Genomic DNA, 24,256 nt, shown 5'->3' with positions numbered 1-24,256 from the left:
AAGTAGGCACAAGAAGAAAAATTTGGAAGGATCTGCTTTTTAAAAAGCTGTTTAAGAAGTTTGCGCAAGTGACGTTCCCATAATTACAAACAAGGCATGTGCATTTTACACAGTTCCAATTTGATTGCCAATTGCAAGCATTTTTGTTTACATTTCGTTCTAATATTTCTATCTGATTTGTCAGAATTCCAGCTTCTCTTTTTTATATATAAAAAAAGAGAAGCAGGCGCTCATTTCCAAAGACTGGAAGAATGAGTTTGTAAAGACTAAGGCAGCATCTCCTAAATGCTTAGACCAAAAAGTGTCCAGTGCTAAAGTGACTTTTAAATATGCTTCAAATAGTTCACCATTTCCCCTCTCCCACGTGTCCGTATCCTACGAGCCCCATTCTTCCTCCTCCTCTAACAGCGCTGTTAAGACAGAATAGGGCAACCTGACATGTTTCTCTAAGCAGTTAAGTTCTGCTGATGGGCTGGCCTGGTGTATGACAATTAGGTAATCAAGTAATCCAACGTTCACATAATTTGTTGAGTCTTCTGTGAAGCTGTAGCAAATTTAAGCTGTTTAAGTTGTAGAATTCTGTTTCACAGTTGACTAAAAGCAGATTTAAAGACAGCAGCTTCTATGTGGAAGCCACTGAAAAAAGCATTTTCCCACATTGGTACAGTCAAACCTTGGCTCCCAAACGCCTCTGGTTTTCGAATGTTTTGGCTCCCGAACGCCAAAAACCCAGAAGTAAATGTTCCGGTTTTTGAATATTTTTCAGAAGCCAAACGTCCAACGCAGTTTCCTGCAACCAATCAGAAGCCGTGCCTCGGTTGTCAAACAGTTCGGAAGCTGAACGGGCTTCCGGAATGGATTACGTTCGACAACCAAGGTTTGACTACTTGGACTACTGCAATGCGCTCTACGTGGGGCTACCTTTGAAGGTGACCCGGAAACTGCAATTAATCCAGAATGCGGCAGCTAGACTGGTGACTGGGAGTGGCCACCGGGACCACATAACACCGGTCCTGAGAGATCTGCATTGGCTCCCAGTACATTTCTGAGCACAATTCAAAGTGTTGGTGCTGACCTTTAAAGCCCTAAACAGCCTCAATCCTGTATACCTGAAGGAGCATCTCCACCCCCATCGTTCAGTCTGGACACTGAGATCCAGCGCCGAGGGCCTTCTGGCGGTTCCCTCATTGTGAGAAGTGAGGTTACAGGGAACCAGACAGAGGGCCTTCTTGGTAGTGGTGCCCACCCTGTGGAACACCCTCCCTTCAGATGTGAAGGAAATAAGCAGCTATCCTATCTTTAAAAGACATCTGAAGGCAGCCCTGGTTAGGGAAGTTTTTAATATTTAATGCTGTATTGTTTTTAACACTTGATTGGGAGCCGCCCAGGGTGGCTGGGGAAACTCAGCCAGATGGGCGGGGTATAAATAATAAATTTATTATTATTATTATTATTATTATTATTATTGACTGTACCTCATGTAGCAGATATCCTTAGCCTCTGTGCTGGCATCTACACTTACAGCATCTACATGCCAGACTTCCACAGCTCAGGTAGTGGCTGCATGTGTCAAGATCTCTTTAAATGTTACCGTAGACAGTTGTTGCTAACATTAGTGCAGGCAGTTCATATACTATAATCTGCTCAGGCTAGATTATAGAGCTGTTCAGGCAACTCGCTGCTGCTTCCAGAATGTGTCTGGTGTCACTGGAATTCAGGGTGTCAGTGGGTGTCTCCAAACCCCAGACAGAGTGAGGAGATGGCAAGTTATTTTCTGCATTTGAAGGAAGAAATGGAACTCTGTAGGACCAGCTTTCTTCCCCCAACCTCTCACAGTGCCCAGTGCCATGGACTGACACCCCATAATACAGTAAGAGACCCAGCTAAACCAGGAATAGGCATGACCAAACACAAAACAAACCCAGACAAAATGGGAGCGTATCCTCTCATATTCTGGCGTCAGCTCCACCTAGTGAGATAACAGAGGCTGTTTGTAGCTACGAACCTGAGAAGGGTTGTTGAGCAGCATGCAAGCAGGAACCAAGATGCTCTCCATTTCAGAAACCAAAGCTATGCCTGCTGCAGAATCACTGCCCAAAAGGTTGCCAGTCCTACCTTGCAGGAAGGGTACAGACTGGCACTTCTAATCCTCACATATATTCAAGAGTAGGGGAAGCCTCTCTTGCCTGGGTCAAGCATGTCTAGATCTTCAGGAGAAGGCATGCCTTATGTTACTCAGAGATCCTGGGGGCAACGCCCAAGTCCTGAAGGAAGCTTAAAGCTCAGTGCAGCACAAAAGGATAGTGGCAATCATTGTTTCTCTCTGCTGAGGCACAGCATAAACAAGCGAACACAATGGGGAAGATTACCAAGCAACAGCCAAGGGAAAATGTGGCCTTATTGAGTCCTCAAGCTCAACTCCTACACCTCCTTCTCAAGGGATTCCATGCATGTGTATTTCAATATTTTCTATATCCATCCAGTTCTGACCTCCAGGGCAAGAGAGTGAACACAGCAATATTACCTGTGAGTTGACAGTCTGCCCCATGGGGATTCGTGAGCACTCCAGTGCGTACTGCTTCACACAGAAATAGCAGCCCTAAGGAGAACGGCACCAGATGAGATATTGGCTTTCATCTGCCCCTAACAACTACACACCGGCATATACAATGCTAACTACTGTTTTAAAAACTGTTTAGAGGTGGTATTCCTGCTTTCATTCAGGATAGGCTGTCTCAACCTGTATCCCTCCCCCAATGCCCATTGAGTGTGTGTGTCAGTTGAGTGGTTAGCCATACCTTCAACTTAGACCCACCTCACCCAACTGGCCTATGAGCACTTGCGATGGCCGCTTCCCCTTAAACAAACTGGTCTGGCCTGTTGTGCTTAGCACGGAAGGAAAACCTGTTTCCACTCACCTGGAAAGCTAGCTCCATGAGCACGATTCCCCCAGGCAGAGCTCTCTGCAAGTGGTACGTGGTGACAGGAGGGCTGGCGCTCTGGAAAAGAAGCATTTGCGCTGGAACAAGCTCTGGGACCCTTTGTTGATGCCTAGGGAACATGCTCCACCCCTCTCTCCAATGGCCAAGCCCTCTCTCCCTGCCAGAAGGTCCCCTCAACTCAAAAAGCCAGGCTGCTCACCTTTGGGCTCCCCTCCGCCTTTGGCCTGGTGTATGAGAAAGAGGCCCGGCCCTCAATGCCCATTGCTGCCAGAGCTCGGATCCTGCTGGTGCTGCTGAAGAGCAGAAGAGAGACAGGGAGGGGGAAGATTAAAGATCCACAAGGGTGTGCTGGGGGTTAGAAACAGACTGGGATCTGCGAGTGAACACCCCATCACATTTCTTCTACGACACACTTCTCATGCAGCTCCTGCTGATTCTCCCTCCCTCTACGCAAGCATGTCTTCCATAAACTTGTTGCTGCCCAAAGCAGCATTGCCATCATTATTCTTAACCTGATGTCTTACCCACCCTTCAACATAAGGCAGGGGTCAGCAACCTGCGGCCCATGGATCACCACCACCCGCTCGGGGACACCTGCCGCCCACTCGGTCAGATTCCTGTACGCAGCGCTAAACTGGTGCGGAGCAGAGTGGGGACCGCCTTCCACGACGTTGGCTGGCTTCCCATTGGCTGCAGGAAGCTCCTGCAGCCAATGGGAAGCTGCGCACGCCTCCTCCGCACCAGAAATAGTGTTCGCACATGTGTGCGCACTCCGGCCCACTGCAGCGTCTGCCGGACCGGGAACCAGCCCAAGCCACAAAAACTTTGCCGACCCCTGCCGTAAAGTGTCGGAGTTACAGCCACCTGAAGGTACAATAACAAAAACTGTTTAGGACGAATTACAGTCGCCACAATAGGTGGATCCATATATTTACTACTACCACTTGTGCCCTTCCAACAATCGCCACTGACCTGCGGGTGGGGGACGGCGGGCGCACCTGCACCACAATGAAGCCCATGCTCTGCAGGTACTGGATGTACTGCTGCAGGAAAGTGTGGCACAGCTCCAGCAGCCAGGCCTCATCCTTGGTCCGACATGGCAGCCCCTCTGCGGAGTCACAGCTGTGGCTGCGGTCCCTACCAGATGCCGTGGAGTCATTTGAGCGGTGTCGCTTCTGAATGGCAAAGGAGTAATGGGAGAATTGGCATTTTTCCTCTGAGTAGGCAAGAGAAAAAGTGCCTTAGAGGAAGGGTGGCTAACTGCCTATTCAGGAGGTGGCATGGCCTTCCAAGCACATTTTTCTATCCTATCCCCAAGACCCCACTGAATTTTGCAGCGAGGCAAAAGTCCTCCCCCTTCTCCCAAATCCAGTCATCAGATCACTAATGGGCAGGGAGGGCCTATACCCCACTTCTCAGATGATGCGCATGTGCATGTGTGTAGGGAACCTTTGAGGTCTCAGGAGGGTTGGGCAGAGTGCATGTAGCTCAGGTGAAAAAAAAGATTAGCCACTCCTGCCTTAGAGTCATATTTGCGCTTTCAGTTTTCATCCAATGCCTTTAAAAAGGAGCTGTGGAAGGGGGAGATTATTGGTTTGCTTCTGTTCTTATTTTTATTATGGATTTTGTGTTTTTCAATATTGTGGTTTCATGTTGTGAACTGCCCTGAGATTTGTGAGTACAGGGCGGTGTACAAATTTAATAATAAATAATCAAACCCATCCCCAGAAATCAGCTCTGATAAAACTTGGGGATACATAGAGAGTAGGGTCCTGCCCCACTCCTAGCCCCCAAAGGCTAGGAGACTCTCAACTCCATCACCTAGGTTCTGCCAACCTCCTTCTAAGCCATGGGAAAGGCCTCTTGTAAGTATCTCCTCAGCTGCCTCTTCCCGGTATAGCCGGGGATAAAAGAAATATGGGAGGGAGGAATGACAGCATTATGAAGGACTCTCTCTCCTCTCCCCACCCCCCACTTCACCTTCCCCTCTGGCTTGTTCTGCTGGTCAGCCTGAATCTGTTGCCGGAAGGTGGGATCAAAGAGCAACGGCGTGGCACAATAATGGACCAGGCGGGAGGACTGCTTCAGCGTTTCCAGATCTGCAAGCTGCACAGACACAGACACAGGAGGTTAACTATGACAGGTCTCCAGGCCCATTCCATATGGCCCCAAAGTGTCAACCCTGGCCACGTAAAAACTTTGGGAGATTAAAAAGTGGAGCTGGTAGAGTTACACAGTGATCGTGAGCTCAGTTCCCAAGGATTTTGCTCCTGCCCATAGAAAACATATGCAAGCATGGCATTGGCAGCTTGACAACACAGCTCCAATCTTGTGGTATTTAGATGATGTGCCCATTTCTTCATTTCTGAAAGCATTGGGGGGTGGGGGGCTGTCAATGACTAAGAGCCATGATGGCTCTGCTCTTCCTTCACAGCTGGAGGCAGCGATACTTCCGAATACCAGTTGCTAGAAGCCATGGGAGGGGAAAAGGCTCGTGTGCTCTAATCCTGCTTGCAGACATGCCCTAAGCCTAATGTTTCCTTTGAAGTTCCATATGAAGCGATGCATTCACTTATTAAAACAAAGACCCACCTCATCCCCATTAAGAGAGGCTGCTAAGAGAAGCACGCACAGCCCAGTTTCATTTCTCTATCCTTGTGAGATTCGACACTCACATGCTCACGTCAGCTTATTATGCAAGATGACATCTCTTACCTACCTCAGTCTAGATCACAACATCCTGTGAGCATGATGGTAAGGATAGCGTCTGAGGCACCTTACGTCACCTTCTCAATTTACACTACAAAACAGCTGCTTACATGGTACATATTCTCATCTGTCGGCAATAATGAAAGACCAGAGCGATCATAGAGGGGAATGGCCTTCATGTCATTCCACCTGACCTTCCCTGAACATAGCCAAGAACGAAGTAGCACAGTGCACAAACAGACTTTCTCAGGGCAGGTACAATTTCCACTGGAAGCAGTGGCACTTGTGTACTCCTGCTGTGTCCTCCCCAACACGCAACCCCGCCCAACATCCCATTACCTCGGATCAGCTGCTGAAGGTGGGAGGAGGAATTGTGCAGATGGCTTCCATGTGCGAAGCATTAACAGTGTCTTGGGTTCTGCTTTTTTAAAAGGCGGGTGTTGAAGCACAATACCTTCTAGGTCCTGTAGCTTCATATGATGTTGCCTTTTCCTGGGGAAGAACACCCCATCCCATGCCACCTTCCCTCTCACTGTTTCCCAAGAACAAGCCCCACCCCACCCCAATATTTGGGAAGCAGCGTCAAGGCCCTGGCACCTAAGTGCTGCCCACATCCCAGCCGCTTTCCCACCCCCTTGAAAAACCACAACTCACAGTGATGGGCATGTTGGACTGTGCAGACCGCTGTTGCCACGTCACAAAGAGATTCTCAATTTTCATCTGTTTCTCCAGCTCTGTGGAACAGGAGCAAAGGCTGAGGAGAGCAGGACCAGAGCCCCAGGGCCCTTCCTCCAACAAGTCCTCGTTTTCTGGCAAGCTTTCCCTGCAGACAACTCAAGCCACCTCACTGTTTCACATCAGCTCACATATGCACAGCAGACAGACAGAGAATGACTCTACTCTAAGCCATCCCTTTCCACCCCGTTCGCTCTTACAGCTTGCCACTGCCTTGCTTTTGGCTGCCCTGGTAAACCCCTCATGGGCAAAGACTTGTGCAAAGGTCCTAAGAGCTGTAACAGCCCTTTAGGATACAGCTGCAGGGAGTGCAGTCCTTTGTACCTGTCCTCCCACTTACCTTTCCGCTCCATGCTCTTGATCTCTAGAAACTGAGCTCCGTGCTGGGCCACACGATCAAGCGTGGCCATCTCTGGGCTATGAAGGGTGGGCTGGTTGACCGAGATGTCTCGGAGGGCCTCGTCGAAGGGCACCATATCCGGAGGGAAGTGCAGAGGCTGCAGGATGCGGGCAGAGCTTCCGAGGCGACCGGGCTCCCTGCCTGCGGGGACGCTAGGGCTCCGGATCAGGAGATCCACATCCAGTGTTGAGTTCAGGAAGGGATTTTGCTCCTGGATAGAGATAATCAATGAGAGCCAGTCGTGGACAGAGCGCCCTGCACACAGGAATGCACAAAGCAGGGCGTACCTGTTTGCTGTCCTCATGCCACGGGGTGTCCATGTAGCAGTAGTGATGGAAGAGCCCAAGCTTCTGGCTGATCAGGCAGTGCACCACATGGGCGCGGGCATTCTGCCACTGCAGCAAGCGGGTGAGGGAGCTGCTCAGGGCACTGCCCTGGTCTACCGACCAGTTGTAGGTATGCAGCACCAGCTGGAGGGGGAAAGGGAAGCAAGGCAAGACCAGACTCAGGCTGCTGATCCAGACTGGGACGCCTCTCAAGCTTTATTATTATTATTATTATTATTATTATTATTATTATTATTATTACACTTTTCAAGTTTATACATTTGACTGATTTTACAATCATTTTGACATTTCAAAACTTGATTTCCTTCCTCCTCTTCCTGCGGTTCCTTAAATGTATTTTTAATATCTTCTGCATATCCAAATTAACTTAATTTGCTCATTTATTCATCTACTTTAAATATATACTCTTACGAAACTGCAGGTTATTACAATAATCCTGCCAATGTTCTTATCTGTTTACAATTTATCTGTAAATATTCAATAAACCATTTCCATTCTCTTATAAAAAGTTTGTTATCTTGGTTTCTTATTCTTCCAGTAAGTTTTGCCATTTCTGCATATTCCATAAGTATTTGTACCTATTCTTCCTTTGCTGGGACTTCTGCTTCTTTCCATTTTTTGGATGACTCCCAAGTTCTAACTGAGCCCAGAGGTTTTGCAGTGGCTGCATCACTAACTCAGCCGATACCCACCTTTTTGTCAATGATCTCCATGAAAAGAAATCTTTGCCGGGGAGCTACATCACAACTTTTCTCTGCAGACCCAAGCTCGGTGGCCTCAAAACGCTGTAATCCCTTGGTGGCTGAATGAGACAAGACACCACCACAAAGCTGAGTTCAGTTTGCGAGATTCCTGCCTATACGCAGAGATATTAAAAAAAAACCTGCTGGCCCTTTCTGGCTCCCCACTCTCAACTCACCTTGCTCTGTGCTGCAGTGCCACTGGTGGAAGCTGCGTCCAAGCAGGGCGAAGTGTCGAATGACAGCTGGCCGACTGCTGGTGCTTGGTGTCAGGGAATGTGGCACAAAGGACGCCCCTTGGGGACCACTGCAGCAGGAGACAAGCAGCTAAGTCAAGGCACAAGAACACCCGTCCTATAGACCCAGTCCCCTCTCCCACATGTAACATTCCCACCCTGCTAAGGAAGCACCCCTAGGCAATTTCCAGTGGCTGCCTCTCAGCTGATCTACCAAGCTACTCTTCAAGGGAGCACACACTTAGCACCTACCTGACTTTTTCAAACACTTTGACAGTGGTGTCATTTGCCAAAGTAGTGACTAGGTTCACTACCTCAAGCATGATGGAGGGGAGCAGGAAGCGGGACACACTTTCCGTGGCACATTGCTGCACTGAGGGACACCCTGCAGAGGGAAATACAAAGTGGGTCACTGGTTTTGCTGCACCAAAGCATTAAAAATAAATAAATTGGGCCATTTTGTGGCACCATCAGCCTGCTGGTTGCTGTCCTGAGTCAAAATATCCAACAAAGGGGAATGGAGGCAAACCAATCAGCACTCACTGCACCTGTATTCATTCCTGCATCTATTGGAAAGAGGGACGTGCACCCAGAGCTTGCATGAACCTTTCCATGTTCTAGGTCAAAAAGCCCTGAATTCCGTGCTCGGAATAGTATAAGCAGAGAGACAGGGAAGCATGTGGTCAATAAGAAAGGCGCATATGCTCAACAGGGTGCACAAGCCAAAGCCACACCTATTTGCTCTTAATCTGGTTTCTGAGCCTTAACCAATTAACCTCATGTTTGCAAGCTTTTCTCCCCAAGACAGAGGTTAGACATGGGTCAATACCTAATGCTAGATGTCCTCAGAATAGATCCATTTAATCAATGGACTTAAGTTACTTAGTGTACCGCCATTCAATCTAATGGGTCTAACTCCACCACGTATGTCTTAGTTGGGTATCGCCCATGGGGCTCTGCTTCCTTTCTAAGAAGCTTGGGATCTCATATTCTTCAGGAAAACAAAATTGAAGGTAGAATCTCTCCATGCTGAGGCACTGAAGGATTAGGGCACAAACTAAGTACATACCCAGGCGGTTCATGAATGCCATCCAGGACTGGCAGGTCTGGCTGAAAATTGGGTGCAGGACTCCGACATCCCCCTCCTCTAGCTGGCAGGCGCGGCGTCTGCAAAGAGGAGATCCACTGCCAAGGTTAAAATCAAAGGGAAAGAACGAGGACCCTGGGCCAGGCCCCTGAAGTGTGTGAAAAGTTACAGTGCCCAGAAGCCAGCAGCCATAATCCTGCATAATCCGTACTCAGCAGCACCAGCGCTGTCCTCACAGTATGCAGGGAGGGCCAGCCTTGGGGGTGTGGGAAGGAGTTTTTCCTGTGTGTGCAGAAGCACACACAATCCAGTTCATAGATTAAAGGCTGGGTTTTGGACTGAGGCATTTCCCCGTCCCACAAGGTCCCACTGCATTAAGAGGGTGGGGAAAGACTGCCAGGACGCTTGCCTCTGGGCCTGCCCCTGCTCAGAAGCTGCCGCAACACGTTCGTGGCTCGAGGGCTGTTTCACACTCTCGGTCTTGTGGCGGCGGCGGGTTCGGCTCTCTTCAGGTCGCTCCAGCACTATGTCATCCGTGGTCTTGGGGCTCCCTTGCTCTACCGCCTCTGGTTTGCTCTGGGGGAAAAAACAAGGCCGTGAAGAGACAGAGAAAGAAATGCATGGGGCCTATTTCCCATTTCTCTGGCACAGATGGCTTCAGGCCAGCAAGGATCTGTATTGCACAACTCAGTATTTATATATAGCACTTTATTTTCGCAATAACCCCCCTGAGGTTTGATTCTGGGTCAAAGTGGCCCTCAGCCCCAAGGCGGCTAGGCATCCTAATACATGAATTGCAGTGGGTGGAGACTGTGGCTATCATCTGTAACATGTTTACTAGGGAGTAAGTCACAAGAAACACAGTGAAATTTGCTTAAACAGGCACAGGGTTGCACTGTGAGACCAGAGGGCTTGCCTGAAGCTCCTTCATGGACCTCATGGCAGAGCAGATCATATTCTTAGCTACTATGCCAGAGCAAAGCCATATATGATCTAACAAGCTCGCCCGGCACGACAAAAAACAGAGATATTGCCAAGCATCTGACAGACTACAATCCATGGCTGGCGAACTCTGTTTCACTTGGTGGTTGTAAGTTAGTGCAGGCTGGCACTTTGCTGTAACAGTTCTTGAATCCAGAGCTCTTGGTTCTGGGCTCTCTCTTTCTCACCACCCCCAGAGCATACATCTCCCACCGCCATCTTCCCTGGACAGAGTCCTTACCCGCATGTCCCAGAAGCTTCGTCTCCCCAACTTGTTGGTGGGTGTGACGGGCTCACCAGCGGCTGCAGTGGGCACAGTGAAATGCGGGGCAGGTGGACACGCTCCTCGGCATCTGCCAGGCGGCGTCAACCCTTTTGTTTCTGACATCGTCCGCCGCAGGCTTCCAACACTCCCTGGAAACTCTGGCTCAGCAGATGGATCAACACACAGTGGGTTGGGCAGCACACGGAACTCCATGAGGGCGTCGCAGAGGGCATGGCGCAGAGCACTGCGCAGCCTTTCGGAGAGCTGCAGCAGGCTGATGTTGCCCTTCTCCCAAATGTCCAGGCGCACCAGAGGACAGAGTGCTTTGGAGGAAAAGCCAGCGTCAAGAGGATGTACCTTGGAAAAGGCAACAGCAATGCTGGCCTCTTACCAACCAGGCTCCCTAGGCTTCTAGGCAAGCCGACTCAAGCCCAATTACTTTGCCCATCTGATGCCACCGTTCCTAGAGAGCAGACAGAAGCCCTGCCTTCTCACCTGGCTGTGATGTGCCAGGCTCAGCCTGGTGCTTAGTGACAGCTGTCAAGCTCTCGAAATCTGCCTCCTGGAGAAAGGATGTGCTCAGCAATGCAGTGGGTGGTCTCACCCAGCGAGTCAATGAGATGGGATTTCCACGGTCGTCCACAAAGGATAGGGCAATGCATGCAATGCCTGCAGGGGGAAAGTCAAAGGGCCGCTTGAGTCCCAGAGGCCCAGCCCTCCACTAGCATAGAGCTCCTAGGAGACCACAGCCTTAGGGAACTTGTTACAGACACACAGCCATCCTTTGGAATGCAACTCAGGGTGATTAAAAAAAAAAAGTAATGTGGAAACAAGTCACAGGTGGGAAGGAGGGGTCGGGGTGGAAGACATGTAGCCAAGGAAGACACCACAATCACGGAGATAGGGAAGAGGCCTGCACTTGCTGGGGATGTGGGTTGCAAGCTGTCATCTGAAGGAAAGGATGCATTCATCACAGGTTCAGCAAAGCCCAACCAGCAAAAGCACCAAGGACGGGACAGGAGACAGATCACATCTCTCTGGGCATCATTTCCTGGTGCAGCAAGCAGCTCAGCCCCTGCACTGCACTCCAGCTTGCACTGCTGTGCAGTGTGATCATGCCAGGAGTCCCTCAGAAAAGTGGGAGGTGGAAGTTCCATGGAAAAAATGAGGGGGCACCGTTTGGGCTCTTCTAACCTTCCTTCTGACTGCTCATGTGCCACATTGATTAATGCCCAGGGGAGGAGAAAGGGAAAGGCAAGGTGGTTGCACTAGGAATCACACACTGTCTTACTGACATTTTCAGGACAACATGCAGAAGGATATGCAAGGATTTAAGGGCTCAGGACCTGGACATCAGCACTGTAGGCTTCTAAATGGAAAACTAACAAGTCACAGGCAGAAGTAGAGAGTCTCCCACTAAGCAGAAGGTGGGCATGACATTGGCAAAGGCACTGTATACCATATCATTTCATTCAGAAGATAGCTCCCATAGGTCCCTATCTTCAAGGAGGCTCCCAGCATGCACCCTGTCTCCTGTCAGCTTTGCATGAGGGTCACATGGAAGGAAAAGGAATGCTTGCAGCAATGCCTGCTGGGAAGGGAAGTCTACTCCACAGATGTAATTCTCCCTGCTCTCAATGAACTTGGCAGCCAGATGAGAACAGAGGGAAAGAAGGAAGGGCGAGCGGCATTAACTGTCTCGCTGCCAATCATATAAACCCAAGACCAGGTGGTTTCTTACATTCAGCTACCTAAATAACTACAGAACAGCCATAGCCTGCAACTAGAAAGCTTGCTAACAAAGACACAAGGGACCAAGTGAGCCAATTCACATGCTACTGAATGAAGCAACTTCCACCTCTAGTACCCTGGGTAAATATGGCACAGGTAAAATGTTCTGCCTGGTCCCCAGTATGAAGATTACTCAGACCAATTATAAGGGTGTTTACTGTGCGTCCCCAAATGAGCACCAGGGTCAGTCATCTCAATCTATCCATCAGCTGATGTCACCAGCTGCAACATCACAGCCTCATGGAGCTCTTCTCCCAGCTCCAAGTTTATGCAAGAGATTTTACTAATCCCAAGGTACAAAATGAGGCACCACAACAAATAATGCTCCATAAATATATCCATCTTTTCTGAAACCCACAAGACCTTTCACTCCCACAACTAAGGAGGCTATGACAGAAGTGAAATTCTCTCTCTCTCTTTCTGAAAGCAAATAGGAAATTTGCAGCCATTTCTATCTGGAATCAGTGTGATTTCTTTAACCTGAGTCTCATCTCCAGTGTGGGGGGGGGGGTCTTCTCGTGGCCAAAGCATATGGGTTAGGAAACTACCCAATGGCAAAGATGTGGGTGGCTACACAGAAGGGGGAAAGTGGGTGATATAGAGCAGAAGCCAGAACAACAGCAGGCACAAGGTCAAAATGAGGATGGGAGCAGCGCTGGAAAAAGTACAGGGGACCACTGGAATCTACAGAAACTACCTTGAAACTGGGAAGGTGGAAACAGGTGCTGCACAAGATCCAGCATGGAACCTACATGACAGAAGAATGTTCAGACACACTTTGAGGTGATGCGTTACCCACACAACCAGACCACAGTGCAGGTGGGAAATGAGGCAAGTGTATGGCACAATGCAGACACACAGACACACAAACTAACAGTACCCCACCACTGGGAGCTCCCAACAGTCCATAGGCTGCCAACTGATGCCCACAGTACCATATGACTCCCCACTTGATGTCTGCCTAGAGCTCATCACTGTGCTCTCACCTAAAAGTCAGTTCATTTTTAGCCCCCCCAGTAGATGTTTAATGAGCTCCAATGAGCAGGAGCCACCATGACTGCACAACTCATAAGGCCTTTGGGGAGTGGAGCTCACTAATTTATGAACTCCTCTCTACCCTACTACTGGCTGGTACAGCAGTGGACAAAACGGAAGCCAGGGGGCCTTAGTTAGCTGACTCACATGGATTAAGCAGCATGTAGATTCAACAGCATCTGGCACCTGGGTAACCTACCTAGGCCAGGCCCACACCCCAGCATGCCACTGTCCTCAGAGAGGGTGCATAGGACCATTTTCTTCTATAGAAATAGGGGGTACGACAGAGACACTTATTACCTTTGCCACCAGTGCCCTGGCCTCCAGGCTTGTTGTACAGATAGAGATCCAGGTCATGGCTGCTGCTGCTACTCTGGTGGAAATAGTGCTGAAAAGGAAGGCAAGAATAGTTCAATCAGACTATTTCCGGGAGCTGCATTTTCATCAACATGGAGAGCTGCCTTTGAGATCCTGAAGACCAAAAGTGTGGGGTACATCATGTAGGCTCTTAATCTCAGTAAATGATATACAACTCTTATGGCAGAGAATTTCCCAGCATAGAACACTGTCATAGACATTGGGGTTTTCCCCAGTCCATTAAAGGATACATAGCAGTAGATCACACATAACCATAAAAACAGTCCCTTGTATGACTGGTCCTCAGCGACTGAGATCAAGCTAGGGGTAGAGATGTTTGAGGCTGCTGGAAATTCTCATCCTAGTTTGTGCCTCTCATTCTGTTCCAGAACCCAGCATGCCGTGATCTGTTTACACCTCCCTGCCTAGCCTTGTTACCCCTGGGGTGCTCGTCATGCCTTTGTCCTTTGCACATATTCCCTTAGTCCTCTACAAGAGACGAACACTGAAGTCACCCCCTGAATAGGCAGCACCAGGCCAGGCACAGGCACCCGTCCTCTCACCTTGAAATGGTTCTCAATGTTGCTGTCTGTGTACTTGGGTGTGTGCAGGAAGATCAGCAGGTTCTGACGCAGGTAGCAGGCTATGGCCGGGAGCCAGGGCAGGCACGAGGGGGGCAGAGTGAACTGCAGCACTTCAGTGGGAGGGCTTCCTGGAGGCTGTATGAACTGCACGGAGAAGGACTTGTCAATGGTCTGATACAGCCTGAGCACATCCAACCCAGAGGCCTGGAGATTTAGCCAAGAAATAAAAGGTGGTCTTGTCCTATTTGAAGCACGGCCTTTACCTCCACATCAGCAGGGGTGAGCTTGCAGTTCCGCACAAGCATGACTGTGATGATGTCCAGGGTGGCTTCATCTAGGCGCCTGCGTAGAACCTTCACTAGCTCATCTGTGATCTCAGGTCCTAGAGGAGCAGAAGAGTTGCAGTATGCAGCCTTTGTCTCATACAAGACGCTGAGCCCTCTTACGCTTGAGCCACCCCATACCAAACCCAGCATGCTCCATTTTTCAACAGCCCACGCAGTCTGGCTACTGTTCCTGAGGGTTACCTTAGCACCTATCTACTCCCTCCTACAATTGCAGCTTTAGTGGTAGAGCAACGGCTTTGCATGCAGAAGGTCCCATGTTCAAACCTGGCATCTCCAGGTAGGGCTAGGAAATACCCCTGTCTGAAACCCTGGAAATCTGCTGCCAGTCAGTGTAGACAATAGATGGACCAAAGTCTGGGATGGTATAAAAAAAAGGAAGCTACCTATATGCCTTTGCAGGTTTCCACCTGCCATTCCTTTTTGCAACTGCTACATTAGTTGTGTTCCAGATCAATGATCTGTGTGTGCTGCACAGTAAACTATGTCACAAGAGAGCAGCCAGGCTTTCCCACTGACGGCTGTCTGAAGGAAAAGCCCGAAGCAGCAAAACCACAAGGGAAAAGAATGTCAATGGCTTGTTATTAAATTACAGAGGAAACAAAACATTAACACAAGATTCCGGAGAGCTGATGAACTAAAGAATGGGAAGGGAGCAAAAGGCTGCATTTCCCTTTGTTGTTGCAGAAAGGGCTACAATGCAACATATATTTTTAAAATCCTGTTAAGGTGGGCTTTCCCAACCGGGTGCTCTCCAGGTGTTTTTGACTATAATCCCATCAGCCCCAGCCAGCAAAGTAGATGGTAGAAATTGTAGTCCAATGACACAACATTTAGGAGGCACCAGGTTGGAAAAGCACACCTTAAAGGAGACAGAGTTACTAAATCCAACGCTTGTCTGGTCTTTAAACACCTCAGGGGACAGGTAGCTTGACAGCAGCAACAAGATCTCAATAAGCCTCCCGTCTCTGACTTTACGTTGAATGAATGTGCAACTTACCTGCCGGTGCAACTCCATGAACCACCAGCTGGATATGCCTGTCCACTTGGCTCACCGGGCGGGCCGAGTCCACACTGCGGAAAGAGGCTGTCTCCAAAGAGGAGCGAGAGCCCTATCAAAGGAGAACGGAAGAAATTGAGAAGATGGAGCTGCCTCCCAACACTCCTGGAAAGACAGCAGAGAGCAGGCTGTGTGCAGCCGGCATGCTCGCTCTTGTGCTCTCGGCAGCAAGGGTGCAGGGGTTCCCTGGGAGGAAAAGAGACTCACGCTCAGGTCCTCCATGTATATGGGCTCCTGGCTGCGCGAAAGGGCCAGTGAACGGCATGGAAGGCTCTGGGTTTCAGCTTCCCCACCCTTCCCACTGGAAGTGGTCTCAGAGAGTCTGGAGGAGAGAGTAACAAAGAGGAGAGGGTAAAGCCAAGGGCAATGGACTCAAAGGACATTCCAAAAGGAGATACCAGCAGAGGAGATGAAGACACCACAGGTCAAGGCGGTCCCCTTGCTTGTGGGGTGCCATATGACAGGATGGCGAACTTACCGTAAATAGAAAACAGACTTGGTTGAGCGCTCCTGGTAAACAAACATATTCTTCCTGTTCACAACCGAGAAAGCATTGAGCACAGAACGCAGAGCCTGGATGGCTGCAGGGGAGAGAGAGATGGCTTACAAGTTGCAAAGTCTGACCCAAATGCACCACCCACTGCTCTCTTCAAAAACCAGCATAGCACACGCCCCTCTTCAATTTTATTTCCCAAATATTAATCCAGCCTAATCCTCATAACTACTGCCCATTCTCAACATACCCACTTTTTGAAAAAGATCACTGCAATTTGGTGGCTGTGATAAATATGTACTAAGGGTATCCAATGGAGAAGTATCAAATCCTTGTATGTTTCAAGCTAAGGTGTTCCTTATCAGGGCAAATTTGGGAGGGAAAAAAGTCTCTTTATTGTTTCAAACACTTGAGCTTCTTTTAGATCGTAGCTAGCCTGTATTAGGGTTTTATAACAGAGTTAGAACGAGAGCTATTTTTAATACAGTTCATTCCATGATGAAACCTTACCTCAATGCTAGGATCTCTTCTAATAAATTAACTTGCTCAGATTTTTATACTAAAAGCTTCCCTCCCCCCCAACACAAAGTCACTTCCTGAAAAATTCTCCCACTTGTTACACAAGTTCCCCCTTCTGTGCATTTTATCACCACCGTATTTGTGGCTCCTCCTTCCTGTAAGGAGCTTGTGGCAGAACTTCCTTGTTTGTAGCCTAACTCAAGCCACCCTCCACATCATTTGGCTAATCCAGCCCTCACACCAATCCTAACAAATAATTTGTATCATCAGTGTGCCACAGCTGGGGGCGAAAAGGCACCATGACAAGACAGAACTCATTGCCTAGGAACGGAGAGTCTGGGGATAGCTCCTCACACACCTCCCCAATACCAGAGCTCCCTACATCCATATACTCACCGCGTGCAACACCCATATTGGGTCCCATCTTGAGTCGTGAATGCACATGGATGGTGGTGCTCCAGACTGCGTCACAAGCAAAGTGTCCAGGTATGAACTGCATGGTGGCCGCCAGATAGTCATGGGGCTGGTAGCTCTCCTCTCCGGGGTAGTCTGCACAGCGGGAAATGCAATTCAGCAGGGCAGCCCTCTACAGAGTTCTCTGAAAGCCATCTACACAACACAGAGACTTTCCTCCTTCATGTACAGTTGTGCCACAAGATTAAAAGGCAAACACACACACCTCAAGTACCTTTAAACAGGGAACCTACAGAGCTTGCCCTGAAAAGCAGGATGGTGCATCACCACCAAAGTGGCGAAAAAAGGGCAAATGAAAAGGATTCATCAGCTGTCACTTCCCCAAGTACTGCCCTGCCACAACGGGCAGAGTAAGAGAGGAATCTCATCCTGTAGTCTGTAGGAAGCCTGCCTCTGATATAATTAGGGCACAGCCAAACTAGTGGGAAAGCAGAGTCTCTAAGTCAGGTGTGGGGAACCCTTGGCCCTGCAGGGGTTGCTGAACTACAGCTTCCATCAGGCCCAGTTAAGGGATGTTGTAAGTTTTGTAAGGCCAAAGGTTTCCTACACCTGCTCTAGGCTCTAAGGCTTAGCACAACGTTATTGTGGATAAGGATGCTGCTTTGCACTCCTACCATCAGGCCCAGTGCGCTGCCGGTAGGTGTATGGCGTTTCACTTTTCCAGATATCCTCCTCGCTCTCAGCAACGAGCAGGGAATTGCAATTATGACTGTCGTGCAGGTCCTGTAGCAGCAGCCGCTGTGGACAAAAAAGGGCCGTAGAGATGGACTTAATGCTTCCTCACAACAGGAGGCCTGGCTGTAGAAGAAACTGGTATCTGCCTTGAAATTCAAGGGCAATATTTGTTTGCACGATTGTAAGCATACCAGAATGTGCTGAAGCTGGTACATCCCAGCTTCCTCATTTAAAATGTCAGCACCTCAGTCCTCATGTTTAAGGTGAAAAGTGCATAGATATACACAGGTGTATGAAGTTTCTCTTTAAAGGCTCCATGAGCGGAAAAGATCTGGGTGGTTTTTCCAGCAGCCCAAGCTGTAGCTGTCAAATATTTCATAACATATTGGCTAATGAGTGACTTTGCCAAATTCAACTTTTGGAACTTAGTAGGGAGATATTCCTGCTACCAAGAAGTCAGTGTAGAGAGACCGAATGTGCCAGAGTTACCTGATTAACAAGGCGGCAGATCTCACCAACTTTCTTCACCACTGCACGGTGAAGATGCACACATTCCCCTTCCTCATTCTGCGTTGCTTTCACTGCACTCAAGCTGCTGTACAGAAATGAAAAGGGAGACTGCTCAGAAGAACTTTTGAGAGAGCTCCCACAACAATATTCCTCCCACAACAGCAGACGATATGCACAATATATTTTCCTGCTCAATAATGAACTGAACAGAGTCAACAATGAAAAACTGGGTGGAGAAAAAACAGAATTGGCGAGTGCTTAAAAATGTATGAGTCCTGGGGGGAGGGATCTACGACTGGCATGGCCTGGGCTCTTCGCCCTTTCCCAGCATTAGCACGAAAGTAGCAGAGGAACAAGGCCAGCTAGCTATATGTTGGGAAAAGCAAGACAGATTGTACTCGTGAAGTCTGGAGAACTCAGAAGCCAGCTATACAACACAAGGCTAAGATCAGGGGGATTGGGAGAAACTGCATGCAGAGCTTGGAGTAAAAGCCACGGTTGCCATTTTGGGAGCCAGAATCCCCGGGGGAGCAGGGCATGGGAAAGGGGACGTTACCGTGTGTGGGAATAGACTTCCACCCGGTCCTGGTGGATTTTGACAATCAGCCAGAAGTCAGGCATGAGAGGGCACTTGGGTTCCAGGTCACTCATTATTGCCTCCTCACATTCGGAATCACTGCTCCCGCCATCATAGCCTAAGAAATGAAAATGCACCACATCTGCTGAGTGGCTCAGCCAATCCATCTTTGACAAGAAGCCACGGGCAGAGAGAGGCTCATGGTGGTTCCCTTGGAGTCCCATCTCCACAAAGTGGATGCACCTGGACCCCAAGGCAAAATAATCCCAGCTGAGCAACTTGTCACTCTGCCACAAACCTGCCTCCACCCAACTGAGAACTGACTTAGCGTCTCTTCCACACAAAAAGATGGCCTGGCTCATCCACTCACCTAGGAGATCAGAATCCATACTGCCCTGGCTCGATACCAGGCTCTGTACCCGACTGGGACGCTGCTTCCCACAGCCTGTAAGGAAAGAGAGGTATTGAGAGACTGCTCTGAGGTCTCCTAGGTCCCCCCAACTCTCTCCTTGCTCTGGGGCCAGATTTCAATCTAAGCACCGGCCTTTCCCCCCCAAACTGTGCATGTACAAGCCCAGGCAACAAGAAACAAACCCAGGAAGAAAAAGGGGATCAGCATGTCACAAAGCGGTTGGCTTCTTTTTTTCACCCCGTCTGCTGCATGGGTTGTTTGATGTAAGAAACAAAGCAAGATTGACTTCATAAAGAAGCCCGACAGCAAGACACATGGCAGCCTTTTAGAGCTTACAATCTCATGAGCCCAACAGCACTAAAGTGGTTTTGATTACAGAAAAATCAATATTGGAGCATAGTTACAAAGAAAGGCACTTTAATGGACACCCCTAAGAGAGGGAGAGACTTTGCTATTACAGTCAGGCCTGGGGTGAAAATGCTAACTTGAATAAACAGCCGTTCTCTCGCAAGTGTGAAATGGCATATTTTTGTTCAATCTCAATGCACAATTGAAAACATGAGGGAGCAAATGGTGTATTTAAGTAAAAGGCACCAAAAGGCCTCTCAAGAATGATGAAGTAGGTGAAACCAACACACTCCTTGGAACGAGGAAGGCATTTGCATATTAAAAAGGAGCATGGACAAGTACTTGGCACTTCCCCATGTAATCCTTACATTTCTAATCCTATTTCCACAAAAGGGAGACCTGAAAAGCGTTTTTCCTCTGAAGAGAGGCTGATTGACCTGAACACAACAGAATACTGAAACAAAACCTAACAGAGTGGCAATAAAGCCAGCTTAATGAACTGGTAAGGCAGAGAAGTTCCATTATATGGCGTTAAAAGGCAGTCGCTTAATCGCTTTCAGAGGATCATCATGAGCCAAATTCCACACAAAACCTCGGCAATACTCTTCCGATGTTTCAACAAATATAACCACCTTCGTACAGCTTCCCAGTGCCAGCAGAAGTATGGAGAATCCATCTTGGACTGACAGCACAACTGCAATGACAATCAACTGCAGCCTCAGAGACTGATGGAAGCACTTGTCCCTTGAAGAAGAAGCACCCAGCCAGCCTCTAGGTTCTGAAAAGCCTTTTGGTAATACACACACACACACACACACACACACACACACACACACACATATCCCTTTTTAAAAACTAGCAGATTGGGTGTACAATATTATTACAGCTGGCTTTATATATCTAGGATTGAAACATGAAGAGCTTGAGGAAACTGAGTTAGCTTGGCCCCAGGAATTCTTCCTTTTGACCAGTTTCACAGACTGGTTTTACATGGCTTCTTGTTATAGAAAGTGCTTTTCCTGAATTTCTGTAATTTCTGCAAATTTTGGACAGCACTAGGAAACCGCAGGATTTTTTTATAATACTTGTTGAAATTGGAAAGGGGCCAGGGGGCAGCATGAGTAACTTGTTATGCCTATATAACCCAGAGAAGCAGACCTAGAACACCCTGGGTGAGGGCCATGAGCTATTAGGGCAAAATAAGGGTGATGGCCCCCACAACACGCATGCTTATGCATGGAGCACAAAGGATCATTGCCCCAGATACATGAGGGCACTTTCCTTTATTTGCCTCTCCCAAGTATTATTCATCATTATTTATTATATCTATATCCCACCTTTCTCCTAGAAGGGGATTCAAGGTAGCTTACAACATTAAAAATCATTATAAAATGCCGAGTTAATAAAAAAAAAACCCAAGCAGCTAAAACAATAGTTCAAAAGACAAGCACATTTAAAATCAAAATCAAAGTACAGTTTTGTCCAGTGGTCAGCATCATCTGCATCTTAGTTTTCAAAGGCCTGTCTGAATAAGGTCTCAGCCTGTCAGAAGGATAACAAAGTGGGAGCCTCTCTTGGCAGGTGATTCCACAGTGTGGGAGCAGCCACAGATATGTCTCTCTCTTGTGCCATCACCAAGCAGGGTCCTGATGTTGATGGGATCAAGAGAAGGTGCTCACCTGAGGATTCAAACATTGGGCAGGTTCCCATAGAGAGATATGAACTTTCAGGTAGCCTGGGCTCAAGCCATATAGGGTTTTATAGGTCATAACCAGCACTTTGAAACGTGGAATCCTACCAATTATAGCTCAGCTAAACAGAACTGCTTAAAAGAAAGAAGGTTCTTTTTATTGTATGTGGTGGTCTTGTAGTAAGATTAAAGCTTAACTAGGAAATGATGCATAATGAAATGAAAAGGATGTTTAAAATAATAAATTATTATTATATTGGGAAGCTTTTAATGTTTAATAGACTATTGTATTTTAATATTCTGTTGGAAGCTGCCCAAAGTGGTGGGGTATAAATAATAAATTATTATTATTATAAAATAACTTCTGTAAAAAAAAGCCCAGAAGCTTTTCTTTGGGGAATTATAGGGACAGAACTACCGAAAATGTATACAAACTTATTCATGTATGCTACTACAGTGGCTAGAATGTTACTCGCCCCAAAATAGAAAGAAGCAGAAGTCCCAGGAAAGGAAGAAAGGATACAAAAACTTATGGAATACGCAGAAATGGTGAAACTTACTAGAAGAATAAGAAATGAAGATAAATTATAAACAGATAAGACCATTGCCAGGATTATTGTACTAACCTGCAGTTTTATAAAAGTATATATTTGAAGTAGATGAATAAATGAGCAAATTCAGTTAATTTGGATAGGCAGAGGATATTAAAAATAAATTTAAGGAACCGCAGAAAGAGGGGGAAGAAAGCCAAGTTTTGAAATGTTAAAATGATTGTTAAAATTAGTGAAATGTATAAACTTGAAAAGTATATTTATTTATTTTAAAAAGGAACTGCTTAGTAAGGTAATATAACGACCTAGTGTTTGTCTAAATCAGCCGTCTATGGCACAATGCCCTCCAGATGTTGTGGATTACAATTTCCTTTGGCCATGTGGGCTGGAGTTATGGGAGTTGAAGTCCAAATCTCCTCGGAGGTCACCAGTTTGGGGCAGGATAAGCTAAAGCAGCCCCACACGGCTGAACTCTCCAGCCCCTGCTCCAAAATTCAGGTGGAGATGCCAGCTCATCTTCCCTACCTGGAGTCACAGAGTCTGCCAGGCTCACTACAGATGGTGTTGCTAAGGGAGATTTCTCACTGTTCCACTTCTCCAAGGAGCACGGCAGAGGCTGTGGCTGGGTCACTGCAGATTCCTCATCCAAGGAGCCACACTCCGAAGTATGGGCTTGATCCGGCTGTGGAACTTCATCTGACAACTGTATCACAGCAAGTAATAATAATAATAATAAATTTTATTTATATCCCACCCTCCCCAGCCGAAGCTGGGCTCAGGGCGGCTAACAACAATAAAATAAGACAACATTCTAAAATCATTTCATTATAAAATTAATTCAAATCAAATTGATGGCAACCATTGGGCTAGAGTTCTGTGAAGATTGCCAAAGGAGGGAGTCAGGCTGTGCCCTGGCCAAAGGCCTGGTGGACCAGCTCTGTCTTGCAGGCCCTGCGGAAAGATGTCAAGTCCCGCAGGGCCCTAGTCTCTTGTGACAGAGCGTTCCACCAGATCGGAGCCACAGCCAAAAAAGCCCTGGCTCTGGTTGAAGCCAGCCTAACCTCTCTGTGGCAGAGATCACCAGAATGCAATCCATAACATGCGGTTCCCAATAATCACCCTTACCAAACAGCATCAATAATCCATCTAAGAAAAAAAAACCACGTCTCCAGATCACCCTACCAACTCAGCATGCGCATGTCTACTTACGTCCAGGAATTCTTCTGTCTCCTGCTTGTTCTCACTTGCTGGCCATGCCCAGAGACCATGAGCCTCCTCGGGCGGAGGGGAGCAGGGCAAAGAGCCTTCTGTTTTGATGCTGCTTTCACACCTGCCTCCAGTCATGGTGCTCTCAAGCGTTACTGTGGGGCTAGGCCCATCTTTGGGGGCATGTAGGCGACTGATGGAAACATAGTAGAAATCACTGTCTTCAGCGTTGAGCACGTAGCCTGGTAGGGCTATTCTCTGGAACTCCTGCAACAACAAAAAGAAGAACAACGGGTGACTGTCTAGAAACAAGCAAAAGGCAGGTGCATGTTTCTTAGGCATAAAGCAAGACAGAATGGCTGAGAATGGAGAAGCATCAAGGTAGCTTGTGTGTGTGTGTGTGTCGCTGGGGGGGGCGTGTTGTTTAGGGTTTATGAGCTGAAGGTCAAATGACTGTGGAAAACTGAAGTCATATGGGGGAAAACAAATATATAAAGATTTATAGACTGCTTAGTCTGCAAACTACAAAAGGGCCACATAGTAAAATCATCACTAAAGACACAGAAAAATATCATAGAATCTTGGAAGGGACCCCAAGGGTCATCTAGTCCAACCCCCTGCATTGCAGGAGCCTCAGCTAAAGCATCCATGACAGGTGGCCATCCAACCTCTGCTTAAAAATCTCCAAGGAAGGAGAGTCCACTACCTCTCGTGGGAGTCTGTTCCACTGCTGAACAGCTCTTACTGCCAGAAAGTTTTTTTGAATGTTTAGTCTTAATCTCTTTTCTTGCAATTTGAAGCCATTGGTTCGAGTCCTACCCTCCAGAGCAGGAGAAAACAAGCATGGTCCCTTCTCCATGTGACAGCCCTTAAGATATCTGAAGATGGCTATCATATCTCCTCTCAGTCTCCTCTTTTCTAGGCTAAACATACCCAGCTCCTTCAAGCGCTCCTCATAAGGATTAGCTCCCAGACCCTTGATTGGCTTGCACATGTTCCAGCTTATCAACATCCTTCTTAAATTGTGGTGCCCAAAATTGGACACAGTATTCCAAGTGTGGTCTGGCTAAGGCAGAATAGAGTGGTACTATTACTTCCCTTGATCTGGACACTATACTTCTGTTGATGCAGCCTAGAATAGCATTAGATTTTTTTTGCTGCTGCCGTGTCATACTGTTGGCTCATGTT

General features: G+C 47.9%; 1 protein-coding gene across 6 annotated transcripts in view; it reads right to left on the bottom strand.

Annotated features, from left to right (window-relative positions):
- SZT2 (SZT2 subunit of KICSTOR complex) overlaps nucleotides 1-24,256 on the bottom strand; it is a 79,034-nt gene that overhangs the window by 7,991 nt on the left and 46,787 nt on the right. For 3 of the 6 annotated variants that reach the window (XM_083510742.1, XM_083510744.1, XM_083510745.1), the window contains exons 37-65: nucleotides 23,072-23,335; nucleotides 22,388-22,565; nucleotides 19,232-19,306; nucleotides 18,841-18,979; nucleotides 18,264-18,369; nucleotides 17,714-17,837; nucleotides 17,022-17,174; nucleotides 16,092-16,194; nucleotides 15,821-15,935; nucleotides 15,554-15,665; nucleotides 14,473-14,591; nucleotides 14,189-14,353; nucleotides 13,569-13,656; nucleotides 12,931-12,981; nucleotides 10,938-11,111; nucleotides 10,419-10,765; nucleotides 9,606-9,772; nucleotides 9,179-9,276; nucleotides 8,362-8,494; nucleotides 8,053-8,180; nucleotides 7,826-7,935; nucleotides 7,074-7,256; nucleotides 6,727-6,997; nucleotides 6,306-6,385; nucleotides 4,923-5,048; nucleotides 3,915-4,117; nucleotides 3,142-3,235; nucleotides 2,919-2,999; nucleotides 2,525-2,599 (exon numbers count right to left, since the gene is read on the bottom strand). In XM_083510742.1, coding sequence (XP_083366868.1) covers nucleotides 2,525-2,599; nucleotides 2,919-2,999; nucleotides 3,142-3,235; nucleotides 3,915-4,117; nucleotides 4,923-5,048; nucleotides 6,306-6,385; nucleotides 6,727-6,997; nucleotides 7,074-7,256; nucleotides 7,826-7,935; nucleotides 8,053-8,180; nucleotides 8,362-8,494; nucleotides 9,179-9,276; nucleotides 9,606-9,772; nucleotides 10,419-10,765; nucleotides 10,938-11,111; nucleotides 12,931-12,981; nucleotides 13,569-13,656; nucleotides 14,189-14,353; nucleotides 14,473-14,591; nucleotides 15,554-15,665; nucleotides 15,821-15,935; nucleotides 16,092-16,194; nucleotides 17,022-17,174; nucleotides 17,714-17,837; nucleotides 18,264-18,369; nucleotides 18,841-18,979; nucleotides 19,232-19,306; nucleotides 22,388-22,565; nucleotides 23,072-23,335 — 4,062 coding nt within the window. The remainder of the gene's footprint in view (nucleotides 1-2,524; nucleotides 2,600-2,918; nucleotides 3,000-3,141; nucleotides 3,236-3,914; nucleotides 4,118-4,922; nucleotides 5,049-6,305; nucleotides 6,386-6,726; nucleotides 6,998-7,073; nucleotides 7,257-7,825; nucleotides 7,936-8,052; nucleotides 8,181-8,361; nucleotides 8,495-9,178; nucleotides 9,277-9,605; nucleotides 9,773-10,418; nucleotides 10,766-10,937; nucleotides 11,112-12,930; nucleotides 12,982-13,568; nucleotides 13,657-14,188; nucleotides 14,354-14,472; nucleotides 14,592-15,553; nucleotides 15,666-15,820; nucleotides 15,936-16,091; nucleotides 16,195-17,021; nucleotides 17,175-17,713; nucleotides 17,838-18,263; nucleotides 18,370-18,840; nucleotides 18,980-19,231; nucleotides 19,307-22,387; nucleotides 22,566-23,071; nucleotides 23,336-24,256) is intronic. The other 3 variants (XM_083510743.1, XM_083510746.1, XM_083510747.1) reach the window with 3 other exon arrangements.

This window comes from Podarcis liolepis, assembly GCF_965112155.1.
Source record: "Podarcis liolepis genome assembly, chromosome: 6".
In the NCBI taxonomy this organism is placed as follows: domain Eukaryota; kingdom Metazoa; phylum Chordata; class Lepidosauria; order Squamata; family Lacertidae; genus Podarcis; species Podarcis liolepis.
The sequence above is the reverse complement of the archived record's forward strand: the minus strand, read 5'-3'. Positions and strand labels throughout refer to the sequence as shown.